General features: G+C 40.9%; 1 protein-coding gene across 1 annotated transcript; it reads left to right on the forward strand.

The window, feature by feature from the left end:
• Positions 1-12402: 12402 nt before the first annotated feature.
• On the forward strand, positions 12403-13822 carry LOC141630728 (uncharacterized). Its single transcript, XM_074443493.1, has 2 exons — positions 12403-12632; positions 12682-13822. The coding sequence occupies exons 1-2, from the start codon at positions 12403-12405 to the stop codon at positions 13820-13822; spliced, it is 1371 nt and encodes a 456-aa protein (XP_074299594.1).
• Positions 13823-14335: the final 513 nt, after the last annotated feature.

Genomic DNA, 14335 nt, shown 5'->3' on the forward strand with positions numbered 1-14335 from the left:
CCCATAACAGCAGTAAATGCAAGCAAAATCGACGATAAAAGGCTTGATTCTACTACTTTCTGGTCCATTCCTTCAAATAAAGCAAAACAGACCAAAGTAGAATATTCGGGGCATTTCGAAGCATAAAACCACGAGAATCGCATTGGAATACGTACATAAGAGGCTTATAAAGACTAAATAAAATGCACGTATCAAATCTCCCCAAACCGAACCTTTACTCGTCCTCGAATAAACTAAATGCAAACTAATGGAACGGAAAAGAAAGCTCAGAGCTAGCTACAAATGCCCTCTTAAACCAATTTAATGCAAGCAACTAATACTCATAGCGAAAATGTCAAATGCAAACGAGTTGTAAGATGTTTATAATAAAGCTGAACTGTCGACCTTGCAAGACCTTTGATGATTGACTCTCACGGGTCAATCTTCTCTCATGAAGCAAAGGGTAAGCAATTAAATGTAAGAGAGAAAGAAATATAGTCGCTCACCTAAACTACGACCCATATAAACATGCATGCAACTAATATGATAGACAATTCTAACTACCGTACATACATTCCAACCAAACAAGGTCCGTCACAGCCGAGGGCTTACAAAAGTATGGTAAAGTGAGGCAAGGGGTAAGAAAAGGCAAAATATTTTTGGAAATGTGAGGGTATAGGCGGCCAAGCTAGTACCTGAACAGAACCAAATGAAACAAATCCATTTCTAATCCATCGAAATTAAGCACAACGCCCATATTTGGCATTCAAACTCACCAAACCGAACCGAACATACTCCTCAATAGATATAAATAAAGCATAGGAGAGAAACCGTCAGCAATCAAACATCTTTTTTTCTTTTTCTTCTTCTTTTTTCTCGGTTTCTTTCTTTTTTCTTTTTCTAATTTTTTTTCGAATTCTTTTTTCTTTAACTTCCTTTTTTTCATTTCATCCTCCTTCTCCTTCATAAATTACCAACTCCATATCAATACAATATAAACAAAACTTGGCACGATAAATTATGTAACGCAAAAATATACACTAAACTAGCTTGACAAGGCAGGCTAAATTTGGATGTAGTTAAGGGTCAAAAGGTAAATTTGGCTAATGTGGAGTTTAATGGGTAAAAATGAAAGAAAATGGAATGTAAGCACCTCCCTGCACGTGACACCAACCACTAACCCGAATGTATCTAGGCAAAAAGCAATTGAATTTCATATATGTGCAGAAAATAAACAGCAATGCATACAGAAATTAAACGTGATAACAGAAATGCAATAAAAACAACATGCAGACACAGATATGGATGCATAACCTCCCCAAACCAAACCATACAATGCCCTCATTATACTCAAAAATAGGGAAAGGAAATTCAAACTAAAAAGGAGAGAGTAGAGATGCGGAAAACTCACAAGATTACGCGAAGTAGGGACCTCCCCAAACCAGCCAGCAACATGGGAGGTCACCAACAGCTTCGTAGCAGCGTCATTTGGAAGCGAATCTAAACAAAAGCACTCGATCGAAATGACAGAATGATCGATCGAGTGACTTGGGCATCTAAACAGTTCGATCGAGGAAGTAGGGCTCTCGACCGAAAAATCCTCTTTTGCAAGTACTCGATCGAGAAGAAGATATGTTCGATCGAGTGAAATCAGCAGCAAAATAGTTCGATCGAGTATATAGAGTACTCGATCCAGCCATCCACGATAGATTCATGCAAAGACGCAATAAACAGCCCGCGAAACTAACAAAACAAGCTTAACTGTTCCAGTCTATGGTTTAAAAACCAATTATTACATACGCAACAGAAATGTTTGAAAAACAACTAAAAATTAAAACTACGGGTTGCCTCCCAGACAGCGCTAGTTTCAGACAGGTCCCAGCTTGACCTTTTTTTCTTCATCCAGCCATTTCAATTAAGCCTAGTCAAAAAAACTCAAAGCACGCAGCAACCGATCAAATAACTGCGCATGTGCTACACAAAACTGTAAGTAGCACCATAATAGAATAATGATATAGGAAATTGAAATGTACCACCGTTTAAGCCTAACAAATTTCCTATGACAGCTCCCAAATTTGTCCACAAAATAATTCTGCCCTCCAGATACGGGCGGAATATAAAAGCTCGAATTTACCGTCGGTGGAAAATAAAGGAGCTCAGTAGCAATTAAGAATAATCTAAGGTACCGTTTCAGCTTAACGAATTTCTAATGACAAGTATGGTGAAAAAGTTTTAAATTGTTTGTCCAACCGAGAGGGGGTAGAGCATCAAAAGAAAAAGCAGGAGTCATATGAGATAGCGTACTATTAATACCAACAATAATGAAATTATCGTTAACTACCTCAGGTTGGTTAATCTCAACGTCGGAATCACTGACAGAAGGATACATTACCTCCTCCATGCTAGGAACGTTCACTGACTCAGTTATCTTCTCGTTACCTTCCTTGGTGGGTTCTGTCTCATATATCGCTGCTTCAAGAGTGTCCAACTCCGCTTTCCAAATGGGGGATTCACCATAGCCATTGTCTTCATCAAAATCGTCATCCAAAACGAACCAAGATGACATTTCATTGCTCTCCATGGCCAAAGTGCTCGATCGAGCAAAGACAGAACTCGATCGAGAGCTTTCCTCCTGAATATTACTCGATCGAACACAGAGATCTGCTCGATCGAGATCTTCCTCGTAATAGTTGTTCGATCGAGTGGTATTTTCTGTTCGATCGAACACTTCCTCAGACATATCACCCGATCGAACACTATAATCAGTTCGATCGAGCATTTGTTGTTGTACAGTGCAGAAATATTCAAGTATTGCATCGCTTTCAGATAGATCTTCATATTTCAAGTCATACAAATCATCAGTAATGATAGGCAACTCGGATCTTTCGTGGGAAAGATCACTCTCGGTGTAGGTAACGTATAACTTATCTGCGTGCCTAAAGTTCATCTCAGTCGCTAACTGGCTATTTGAGACTCCAGCTCATTGAATTGAGCTTCCTTATATCTATCATCTTCTTGCAGTTTAAGTGCCAGTGTCTTAATCAAATACTTAAACTCAGCAATTGCTTTTCTGTTTATCAGGAAGAGGAGCTTGTTGTTGCGGTGGCCAAATAAATGGAGGCTTTTTATAGCCTCGTTCTTGAAGTGGATGTGGCGGCACAATTGCAAAGGGTTTACTAGCTTGTCTACGCTGCCTAAACGCGTAAACTTCGTCAAAATTTGATGAGATCATAAGATCATCAGCAAAGATGAGATGAGTCAAGTTGATTCTGCTACATTTTGGATGATGAGAAACATTAGGATGGCTACAAAGAGTTCTAAGATGCCTGGATAGAATTTCCATCCCTAGAACAAAAAGATAGGGAGAAAGGGATCTCCCTGTCTTACCCCACTCTTGCCTGGGAAGAAACCAGAAACCTGCCCATTCAATTTTAAAGAATACCAAGGACTAGTAATGCAGCCCATGACCCAGTCAGCAATTTTTTTAGGAAATCCAAATCCTTTAAACATATTAGCAATAAAATTCCATTTGAGATAATCAAATGCTTTCTTGATATCAACTTTAATCAAGCACCTGGGAGAGATATTACTCCTATTGTACCCTTTTACTAAAGTCTGGGATAACATAACGTTTTCAAAAATATTTCTATTTTTTACAAAGGCTGCCTGCTCAGGTCCAACTAGGGAAGGAAGGACACTTTGAATCCTATTAGCTAGGATTTTTCTTACTATTTTATAAAAGACATTACAGCAGGAGATATGCCTGTAATCAGTGATAGCTGCTGGAGTGGCTTTCTTAGGAATCAGAGAAATTAGGGTGGAGTTAGCCTGCTTAGACATGTGATTATAATGAAAGAAATGAGCCACAGCCTTACATAAATCCTGAGCAATAATAGGCCATGGTGATTTGAAGAAGCCAGCTGAAAACCCATCCAAGCCAGGACTACTAGTGGAGTCCATTCTAAAGACAGCATTCCTGATTTCCTTAGTAGTGATGTCCTTGGTCAAATCAGTACGGCCATCAGAGGTGACAGTAGTGCCTGATGAAATAAGTGTTGGTAATAATTCTGAAAAGCCTAATTGACAGATGGAGAGTCAGTATGAAGCTGCCCTTGCTGATCTTTTATAGCACCAATGACTTGTTGATGCTATCTCTCAGAAACCTTGGCAAAGAAATACTTGGAGCTACACTCAGAGTATTGAATATTCTTAACCTCAGATCTTTGATACAAACTTTTTAACTCAATCTCTTTAAGATGACTGTAAGAGGCCACAAGCATTTTCTCCTTATAAATGAGATCAGCAGAAAAAGGATCTGCAATAAGCATTCTTTGACATTCCACCAGAGCAGTCTTAGCATTCTTCACCCTCAGAGATATATTACTAAAATTCTCTTTGTGGAACTTAGTAAGAGCATACCTGACACTTTTTAATTTCTCAAACAAACTAAACATTGGGCTACCTTTTTTCTCTGTTGTCCAAGCAGCTGCCACACTAGCAAGATATGCAGGATGGTCAATCCAGCTATTCAAGAAACTAAATCTCTTCATCCTCTTGCTATCTTTATTAACATGAACCAAGATTGGAGAATCGTCAGATAATCCAGCTTCTTGGAAAAGAGCAAAAGAATCAGGCAGGGAAGCAAGCCAACCAGGATTAGCAAGGACCCTATCCAGCTTGGACCAGATCCTAGAATTAGGATCCTGCTTATTGTTCCAGGTCATATCACAACCAGAGCTAGTTAGATCATCTAATTTACAAACAGCAAGGCAGTCATTGAACTCAACCATTTCCTGCAAGACTTAAGGAGTATTGCTTAAATTTTCAGAAGGTTGCCTGACTACATTAAAATCCCCAAGGACTAACCATGGCTCAGCAGAAGAAACATTATTCTAACCCACTCCATAACCTATGCCTTTCTTGAGCATCATTACTACCATAAACCATGCTTAAATGGAGATCCAGATTAGATCCATGATGATGAACTGTAAGATCAATAAATTGATCCTCGATCCTTCTATTTACAATGGCAACAGTGCTAGGATTAGAGAAAACCCAAATCCTACCATTGTAATCCTTGTTATAGTTACACATAATATTCCAATTCTTAAACTTTTTTTGGATTTTCAAAGCCTTATTCTTCTTAACCCTTGTTTCCAAAAGAGCCAAAATATCAATCTTATTATCTTTGAGATAATCTCTAACCTCACTATGTTTTATTCTCTCTAAATTAATTAATCAACTAACTCTTAGTCAATTTATCAAGGGACTAATTACACTTTATCTCATACAATTAATTAGTTTTCATGTTGGGGTTCATTCTTTTAGGTATGACCGAAAGGGATCAGCTGAACACCGCCGTCTCACGACAGTAACGTCAAACCCTAATTGGCCAATCGTTACCGATATACGTTGATCAGCTGACTAGTATTGCCAATTAATATCCCATGCATATTCCTTAATGAGATTTAACAATATTATCACGCACTATTGTGGAGGACAAAACTCCAACAGGCACTGCCTATGAGGCTATAAGATATAGGGCCTCTGTACAGGCCTGCTACAAGGTTGTTCAGAAAGGCAAAATGCTACCCAAGCACAAAATTACCTTAATGCTTGCTCTTCAAAGGAGGTTAGCTACAATTGATCAGTTTGCTGCCAGAGGGTTTCAATGGGCAAACAAATGTAGCCTATGTAAATCTGCTACTGAAAGTGCACGCCACCTTTTCTTCAATTGCACATTTTCCAGAGAACTGTTTGCTGTTATCATCAGCTGGCTAGGCGTTTCCACCTCTTGCCATCACCTTAGAGACTTATTGTTATGGTCTTGGAAAGGGGCCTTATGACAAGCTTGGAAAAAAGACTGGTTTCAATGCTGCCTGGCTGCCATGGTTTATGGGCTTTGGGAGGAACGGAATAACATGATATTTCTTGGTCAAGATAAGCCAATCACTACCATTGCCAAAATTGTGCAGTTCACAGTCACTGCTGCACTGCTGAACAAAGAGATTAGAGCATTACAGGATGAGCTTCTTGATGTTTTCATTTCTTCAGGGACACATTTAGTTCCATAGAGGGGCTTTTCCATTCTCGGAATAATTTATGTATTCTATAGTCTACCTAGTTTGTTAGAGGATATTCTTTGTAAGAATTAAACTCATGTATTTTGAATATATGAGAAATATCTTTTCTTGCAAAAAAAAAAATTAAAAATAAATAAATAAATAAATAAATAAAAATAATAATAATAATAATAATAATAATAATAATAATAATAATAATAATAATAATAATAATAATAATAATAATAATAATAATAATAATAATAATAATAATAATAATAATAATAATAATAATAATAATAATAATAATAATAATAATAATCAATGGGCATGATAAGCCCCTACGTCTGGCGGATCTTTTGCTTTATTTTTGGGACTGGGGACGAGATGTGTGTGTGGATTTGACTGGATCATTTCCTTTGACTCAGTCCAGAATGTCTGACTTTATGCCCAAACGCGTGGTGGTTGATGCGGCGGAGCGCAAGTGTGCAAAGTAACGTAGCTTGTGTGAGGCAGTTAGATATGGGTTCTTACATTTTTCTTTCTCTTCGTTGGGGGAGTTGGGGACGGATGTTGTTGCTTTACTCAAGCGGATTCATAAATTTTCTGTTTCCCAGGATATCGGGGCTAATGCAACTGCTTTTATTTTTACTAGACTTAACTTTGCTATTGCTAAGGGAGTGGGTGCCCAGATTGTCTCTCGGCTCCCCACCAATTTCATGTAAGCCTTTTATTTTTATTTTAATGAAAGCTGTGCGCATAATATAATAAAAAAAAAAAAATAATAATAATAATAATAATAATAATAATAATAATAATAATAATAATAATAATAATAATAATAATAATAATAATAATAATAATAATAATAATAATTAGAGAGAGGAGAGGGAGAGGGGCGATTGTTTGTGCGATATCTGCCGTCGATCACGATTCTGCCACCACCGTCAGGCACGCTACTTCCACCACCATCTCTACCGTCTCACGCAGGCCTCTTCACGCCATCGGTAGTGGGATCATCGGTGTATGGTTGTTTAGGGTTTGTGCGGTGTTAGTTTCACGTGAAATTAGGGCAGACTATCGCATGCTTTTCTGTCGTCCTGCCGCCGTAGGCTGCCAACCACCACTTCACAATGACCTTTAGACCTCACGTCGCCAGTCAGGGGTGGTTCTTGTTGGTGGTTTCTGCGAGTGTTCGCGTTTGAGGGAGTTGTGCGAGTGTAGCGGCCGCCATTTCTGGGATCCTAGCCGTCTGCTTGTGGTCGGTGTTCCATAGTGCCACCACCCTTTGGCCATCAGACCTCAAGTCGTCGGTCATTGTTGTGGTGGCTGACGGCGCTGCCCTTGGGTACTTCCACCGGTGAGTTTCTCGTTTTTTTTTTTAAAAAAAATTGTTGTTTTCTCGTTGTAAGGGTTTTCTTTGCTGCGGTGGTCCGATGCTCCTGGTCCTGTGTCCGGCCACTGCCGTCTCTGCCTGTGTGCATGTGGGTTCAGGCTGTAGTGGATGTTATGGATTGCTACGTGGAGTTCGGGTAGTCTGGTTGTGTGGGTTGTTTGTCAACCACCACCGGAGTGGGTGGTGTGTTGGTGGTCAACTAGGCTGTCTTCCATGCCACTGGGTATCTGTCCTTTTTTCGAGCCTCAAGCTGCTTGTGCATGGGCCTGTGTAGTGGTTTTCGTCAGGTGGTTTGCTTGGTGGCTATATCGTTTACCGTGCAGGTAGGAGGAAGGGTTTCGTTTTATTTCTTCTTTCATGCCTGATCCTGTGCGGTTTCAATGTCCTTTTTCGAGTCTATATGCGTGTCCGGATGGTTTTGGTAAGGGCCTTACTAAGGCTGCATGGCATAAGCATTTTCAGGACCGACATTGTCATGATGGTGCGTTGGGACTTACGCGTCAAACTCTTACTGATAGTCTGACTGTTTTCTCTAATGCCAAGAGTACTTTGAGACGGATGGGGCTCTGGTTGTGTGGGGTGTGCTTTAAAACCTGTACCTTTTGTGCTAGATGTCGGTATAGTCGGGTTGATATTGTGGCACCTCCGGAGTGTGTTGACGGCCTCTATAGTTTTGTCATTCAGGGTATCCGTAGACCTCCGGCTTCGTCTCCATCTGTTATTTCGTCTGATGATGGGGTTGAGTTTGTTCAGTGGTCTATATCTTCGCTTGATCGTTTGTTATCTTTGGGCCTTCGCACCGTGAAATCTATACTTCTTAAGTGTCGGCTTGGGTTTGCTCGGGCTTTGAAGGGGGTCTTGAATGATGTGGCTGGTTCTCCTGGTGACCTCTCCTGTAGGATTGTTTGCTTGTGTTGCCTCTTTGTCTACTTAGGACCTTCGCTCCTCGGAATAATCTTGAGTGTAGAACCGTTATTAGGCACCAACGTCAGGAGGAGAGTATTACCAGGGCTATCCTTGCTTGGGGGTGCCTGGGGGTGGTTTGCAGCTGTTGCGGGAGTGTTTGGATGAGGGTCCTTCTTCATTTCATGTGGAGAACGATCTTGATTTGAGTGAACTTAACCTCCTTCAATGTCGGCGGAAGATTTGTGATGGTCACTATACTGCTGCTGTTCGGGTGCTTTCTTCCTCTGGGGTCGCCCTCTACTCCGATGCCACTCTTGTGGCCATGCGAGAGAAGTTTCATGTCGCCCCACCTCCTTCATTGCCTCCTTTGTCTGGGGATCATCATCCTCTGGTTGCCTCTTCGACAGTGGTTTTGGATATGATTCGGAGCTTCCCACGTGGCACTTCTTGTGGGAGGGATGGGTTTCGTGCCCAAAGACACCTTATGGGTATTTGTTTGAGTGGCGCTGTTGTGGCTATCTCTGATGATTTGATCACTTCTATTACTAGGGTGGTTAATCTTTTTCTTGAGGGCCGATGTCCTCTAGCTGTAGGTGAGTACATTGTCAGCGCCCTGCTCACGCCGCTTGTTAAACCGGGTGGTGGTGTTCGTCATATTGCTATTGGCACTGTCTGGAGACGGCTTGTCTCTAAGGTTGGTGCTTTTTTGGTTGTTCCTTCTTTGTCTTCTTATTTTGGGGTGGGTGTGTCCGGTGGAGGAGAGGCTATCTTGTATGCCTTGAATCGCCTCATTGAGGCATGTGGTGCTGAGGTGGGACTTTCAATGTTGCTGGTTGATTTCCAGAATGGTTTCAACCTTGTTGATCGTGCGACCATGCTTTAGGAAGTCCGCCGTCGTTGCCCGGTTCTTTCCCGTTGGCTGGAGTTTTGTTACTCCAGTCCTGCCCGTCTTTTTTATGGGGAGCATTGCTTGTGGTCTTGTCAGGGTGTCCAGCAGGGTGATCCTTTGGGCCCTTTGCTTTTTGCTTTGGTTTTGCATCCCTTAGTGTGCAAAATCGGGGACACTTTTGACCTTACTATGCAGGCATGGTACTTGGATGATGGCACCATTGTTGGGGACACTTTGGAGGTGGGTAGGGTTTTGGATTTTATTATAGCGGATGGCCCTCGTTTTGGACTGCATCTTAATGTCACCAAGACTGAGGTCTTTTGGCCTGTTAAGGATCCTCAGAGTCGGCTTCCCGGGGTTTTCCCCCCTTCTATTGCTCGGCCCTTGCGTGGTGTCTCTGTTTTGGGTGGACCTGTCAGTACTTGTCCTATTTTTGGTAGTGAGATTGTGGAGAAGAGAGTGACTAAGACCATTTAGCTTATGGACTTGGTCGCGAGGATTGAGGACCCGCAATGTGAGTTGCTTATCCTTAGAGCTTGTACTGGTATTTCTAAGCTCTATTTCTCACTTCGTACTTGCTCCCCCGTGTTTTTGGTTCGGTCCATCTCCCTTTCGATGCTGCCCTTCGTCCCAGCTTGGAACGTATTGTCACCACGTCGGGACCTGGTTTTGGGGATTGGCAGTGGCGCCTTGCTACATTCCCTTTTCATCTTGGTGGTCTTGGTGTTTATGCGGCGGGAGATATTTTACACTATGCTTTTCTTGCGTCCCGTTTGCAGTCTGCTGATTTGCAAGCTAAGCTCCTATGACCTTCCGGTATTGTAGATGCTGGTCCTACTTTCGACGATGTCGTGCGGGTGTTTACTGAGACTACAAGTTCTTCTATCTTACGTCACCCTAGTGAAATTGCTGCCCCCAAACTTATGAAGAAATTGGCAGACTTATATTTCGCGACGGTTGCTGCTACTTCAGGACCTATTTTCTCTTTGACACCGCGTCATATTACGTTGTGGAAGTCTCAGCAGGGTTCCCACTCCTCTTATTGGTTGCGTGTGGTTCCTATCTCTGGGTTGGGTCAGACTATGAACGGGAGGACTTACCGTAGTGTGCTTGGATATCGACTGGGTGTTCCTTTATTCACGGTATCTAGGACTTGTCCTGCTTGCTCTCGGGTTTTTGCTGATGATGTTCATGGAGACCACGCTGATTCTTGTACTGGTAGTGTGGGTGTTAATCATCGGCACAACCTCGTTCGTGACACCTTATTCGAATTCTGCTATAGGTCTGGTATTTCTACGAGTAAGGAGGTTGATATCGGTTTGGTTGACGGACATGGTGGCTCTCTTCGTCCTACGGATTTGCTGCTTTATTCCTGGGACAGAGGCCGTGATGTGTGCGTCGATTTGACATGATCTTCTCCCTTGACTCAGACTGGGATGATGAACTTTGTGCCCGGCCGGGTTGTCGCTGATGCTGCTCAGCGTAAGTGTGCTAAGTATTGGGATTTATGCGCGGCACCTGGTTATGGTTTCCTTCCCTTCTCTTTCTCTTCGCTTAGGGAGCTGGGTTCGGATGTTGTTGCCTTGCTCAAGCGGATCAAGAAATTCTGGGTATCTCAGGATGCGGGGGCTCGGGTGGCTGCTTATATTTTTACTAGACTTAGCTTTGCTGTTGCTAAGGGTGTGGGGGCCCAGATTGTCTCTCGGCTCCCCACCAATCTATAAGAGCTGCGCGTATCCTTTTATTTTTCTATCTATGAGAGCTATTGCTAAGGGAGTGGGTGCCAAGATTGTAACTCAGCTACCCACCAATTTCTTGTAAAATTTGATTTGATCACAATAAAAAGTTCCGTTTTTTTTTTAATATATACATATATATATATATATATATATATAATAATAATAATAATAATAATAATAATAATAATAATAATAATAATAATAATAATAATAATAATAATAATAATAATAATAATAATAATAATAATAATAATAATAATAATAATAGATCGACACACACATCTCGCCCTTGTCCCACGAAACATAATACTTTAAAAAAAAACCCTAATGAGAGAAAAAACCCGACTGAGAATTTAATGCAATTTAATTTCGTTTATTGATTTGATTTTCAAGCCAATGGCTAGGAAATCAACTCAACAGAAGCAGCGTGGGATGGCATTAAGAGGACGAAGCATTCAAGTCACTGCAGAGGCAACTTCGCCTGTTGAGGAGATAGAGGAAAATGAAGATAGTGCAAACCCTAATGAAGTACAAACAGGTCCAGATGTTGAGGCTGTAGGGAAAACAAAAAATATTAATGAGATAACAGGTATCTCTGAATTGGAGGTTGAAACTGAGGATGAAGAAGAGGATGTGGAAGATATAAAGGATGATGTGGAAATTGTAAGAGAAACGGCAGAACAGGGGACTGAAACTCCTAATGAGGTTCCAGAAACAGAGTATGATGACTTGTTGCAGATTGAGCATGATGATGTGGAGGAGGAGATTGAATACTGGAGTCAGGCTGTTGTCTGCTATATATTAGGAGCTAATCCTCCTTGGGAGGTTATAGAAGGGTTCATTAGGCGGATTTGGACTAAATTCAACATTGATAAAATCTCGTTTATGCCTAATGGTGTTTTTTTGGTTCGTTTCAAATCTATAGAAATGAAAGACAAGGTGATGAACTCAGGCTATTATATGTTTGACAATAAGCCAATGATTGTGAAAGCCTGGACACAAGATTTAGAGATGAAAAAAGAGGAAGTAAGCTCAATTCCTGCGTGGATTAAGATGCATAATCTTCCATTAAAATTTTGGGGAAAGGGACTACCTAAGATAACTTCCCTGGTGGGCAAATACATTAAAAGTGATGTAGCTACTGAGGAAAAAACTCGGTTAGGTTATGCAAGGGTGATGGTAGTGTTAATGGTGGATCAAGAATTGCCAGGAAAGATAAAATTCAAAGATGAAAATGGCACTGTGATTCAAATTGAGGTAGAATATGAATGGAAGCCAGTTAAATGTAAAAAATGCATGGGAATGGGACATGGGGAGTAGAATTGCAGGAAGAGTGATCAAAAGAAAATGGGTCAGAAACCTATTCAGATGGTCTAGAGACCAGTGGTGAAGAAGGCTTCCTTACCACCTCCTGCTAATCCTCCTGGGAGTATGCAAGGACCAATTCTGAACATAGATGCCAGGACTGTTACTCCAGTTAAAAAACTAGTTCAGTTGCAGAGACAGGACCATAGTGCAGATGGATATAGCTCTGAGTCTTTTGGTGCACATTCTTACAAGGAGGTGGTCTCATCTCCTCCTAGAAGAAGTAGTGGTTCAAATGGTCATAGTCTCAAACCTACAAACCCTAATGGACAAGATAGGTTTCTGGAATGTGAGAGGTATGAATAGAGTAGGAAAACAAATTTTCTTACATAATAAAGATATCAGATTGTTTGGTTTGCTAGAAACTAAAATAAAGAGAAAGGTTTTGAAGAAAGCTGTAAATAACTTCAATAATTGGTGCATCTCAACCAATAATGGTCATCATAATGGTGGTAGGATCTGGATTTTGTGGCAACCTCAGGCTGTGAAGGTTCAATTTCTAGAGTATAATGCTCAATTCATCCATATTAAAGTTGAATCTATAGATAATAGAAGTGTTTTCTATATGACAATGGTCTATGCTTTCAATTCTATTCATGATAGGGCTCCTCTGTGGGATCATTTGAGAAGAATTGCTAGTCATGTTAGTGGTCCTTGGTCCATTGCAGGAGACTTTAACTGTGTACTATCAGCTGCTGAGAGAGTTGGTGGCAATACACCTTTTGGTGAGATGGAACCTTTTAGGCAGTGTGTGGCAGATTGTGGAGTCATTGATATTGATGCTACAGGTTCTCTCTTTACATGGAACAATAAACAAAAACCTGAGGAGAGAATTTATAGTAGGATTGATAGATTTATGATTAATAAGGATTGGTGTGATCATTTGCATGATCTGTATGCTCATTTCTTGCCTGAGGGACTGATGGACCACACTCCTTGCATTGTAAGTAGCTCTAAAAATTCCCAGAGGAAACGTTGCTTTAAATACTTCAACATGTGGGGAGGTGCAAAGGAGTTTTTGCCTACTGTTAGAAGTAATTGGGACAAAGATCCTGTTGGCACAAGCATGTTCAAGCTGGATAAAAATCTAAAGAATCTGAAACTTGCATTGAAAAGGTTGAATAGGGAGGGATATAATGATATTGAACACTCATCTAGCAGACTCCAGAAACAGGTCCAAGACCTGCAGGAACAACTTGGAAGTAATCCTTCTTATATTCAACTTCTTAATGCAGAATATGAGGCCTCTCAGGAATTAAAAAACCCGAGTATAGCTAGGGATAGCTACTTGGCACAAAAGGCAAAGCAGTTTTGGATGAAAGAGGGGGATACAAATAGTGCTTATTTTCATGGCATTCTCAAGAAGAGAAGGAATGGGAATAGGGTGATCATGATAGAGGACATGAATGGCAAGATGTGTGACAGTCCTGAGCTTGTTCAGGCAGCCTTCCTGGAGTACTATATGCAGCTACTTGGGACTAAGTAAGACACTACTAAGATACACAAGAAAATTATTGATCAAGGACAAAGGTGCAGGGGGGAGCATAGGGCTATCTTACTGAGACCTGTCACTGGGGAGGAGATTAAACCAACTGTTTTTAGTATCCCTGATAATAAATCACCGGGTCCTGATGGATACACAAGCAAGTTCTTTAAAGATGCTTGGAATGAGATAGGAGGGGAGGTAATTAATGCTGTCCAAAGATTTTTTTCAAAATACGCAGCTGCTGAAGCAACTGAATGCAACCAATTTGACACTGATCCCTAAGTGTGATAGGCCTCAAACTGTGATACAATTTTGTCCTATAGCATGCTGTAATGTTGTCTATAAGGTAATATCTAAGATGATATGTGCTAGAATAGCTGAGGTTTTACCTTGCATAATTGATCATAACCAGGGGGCATTTATCAAAAATAGGAGCATACAGGAGAATATTCTTATTTGTCAAGATCTTATTAGATGTTATGAAAAGCCTAATGCATCTCCAAGATGTTAGTT

Source organism: Silene latifolia, chromosome Y, assembly GCF_048544455.1.
Source record: "Silene latifolia isolate original U9 population chromosome Y, ASM4854445v1, whole genome shotgun sequence".
Lineage (NCBI taxonomy): Eukaryota > Viridiplantae > Streptophyta > Magnoliopsida > Caryophyllales > Caryophyllaceae > Silene > Silene latifolia.

Excerpts from the sequence above, each read along its gene's own strand:
- LOC141630728 (XM_074443493.1), top strand. The coding sequence starts at position 12,403 with ATGCAAGGACCAATTCTGAACATAGATGCCAGGACTGTTACTCCAGTT. Across the intron at positions 12,633-12,681 it reads AGGTTTCTGGAATGTGAGAG|ATTGTTTGGTTTGCTAGAAA; the intron begins GTATGAATAGAG and ends TAAAGATATCAG.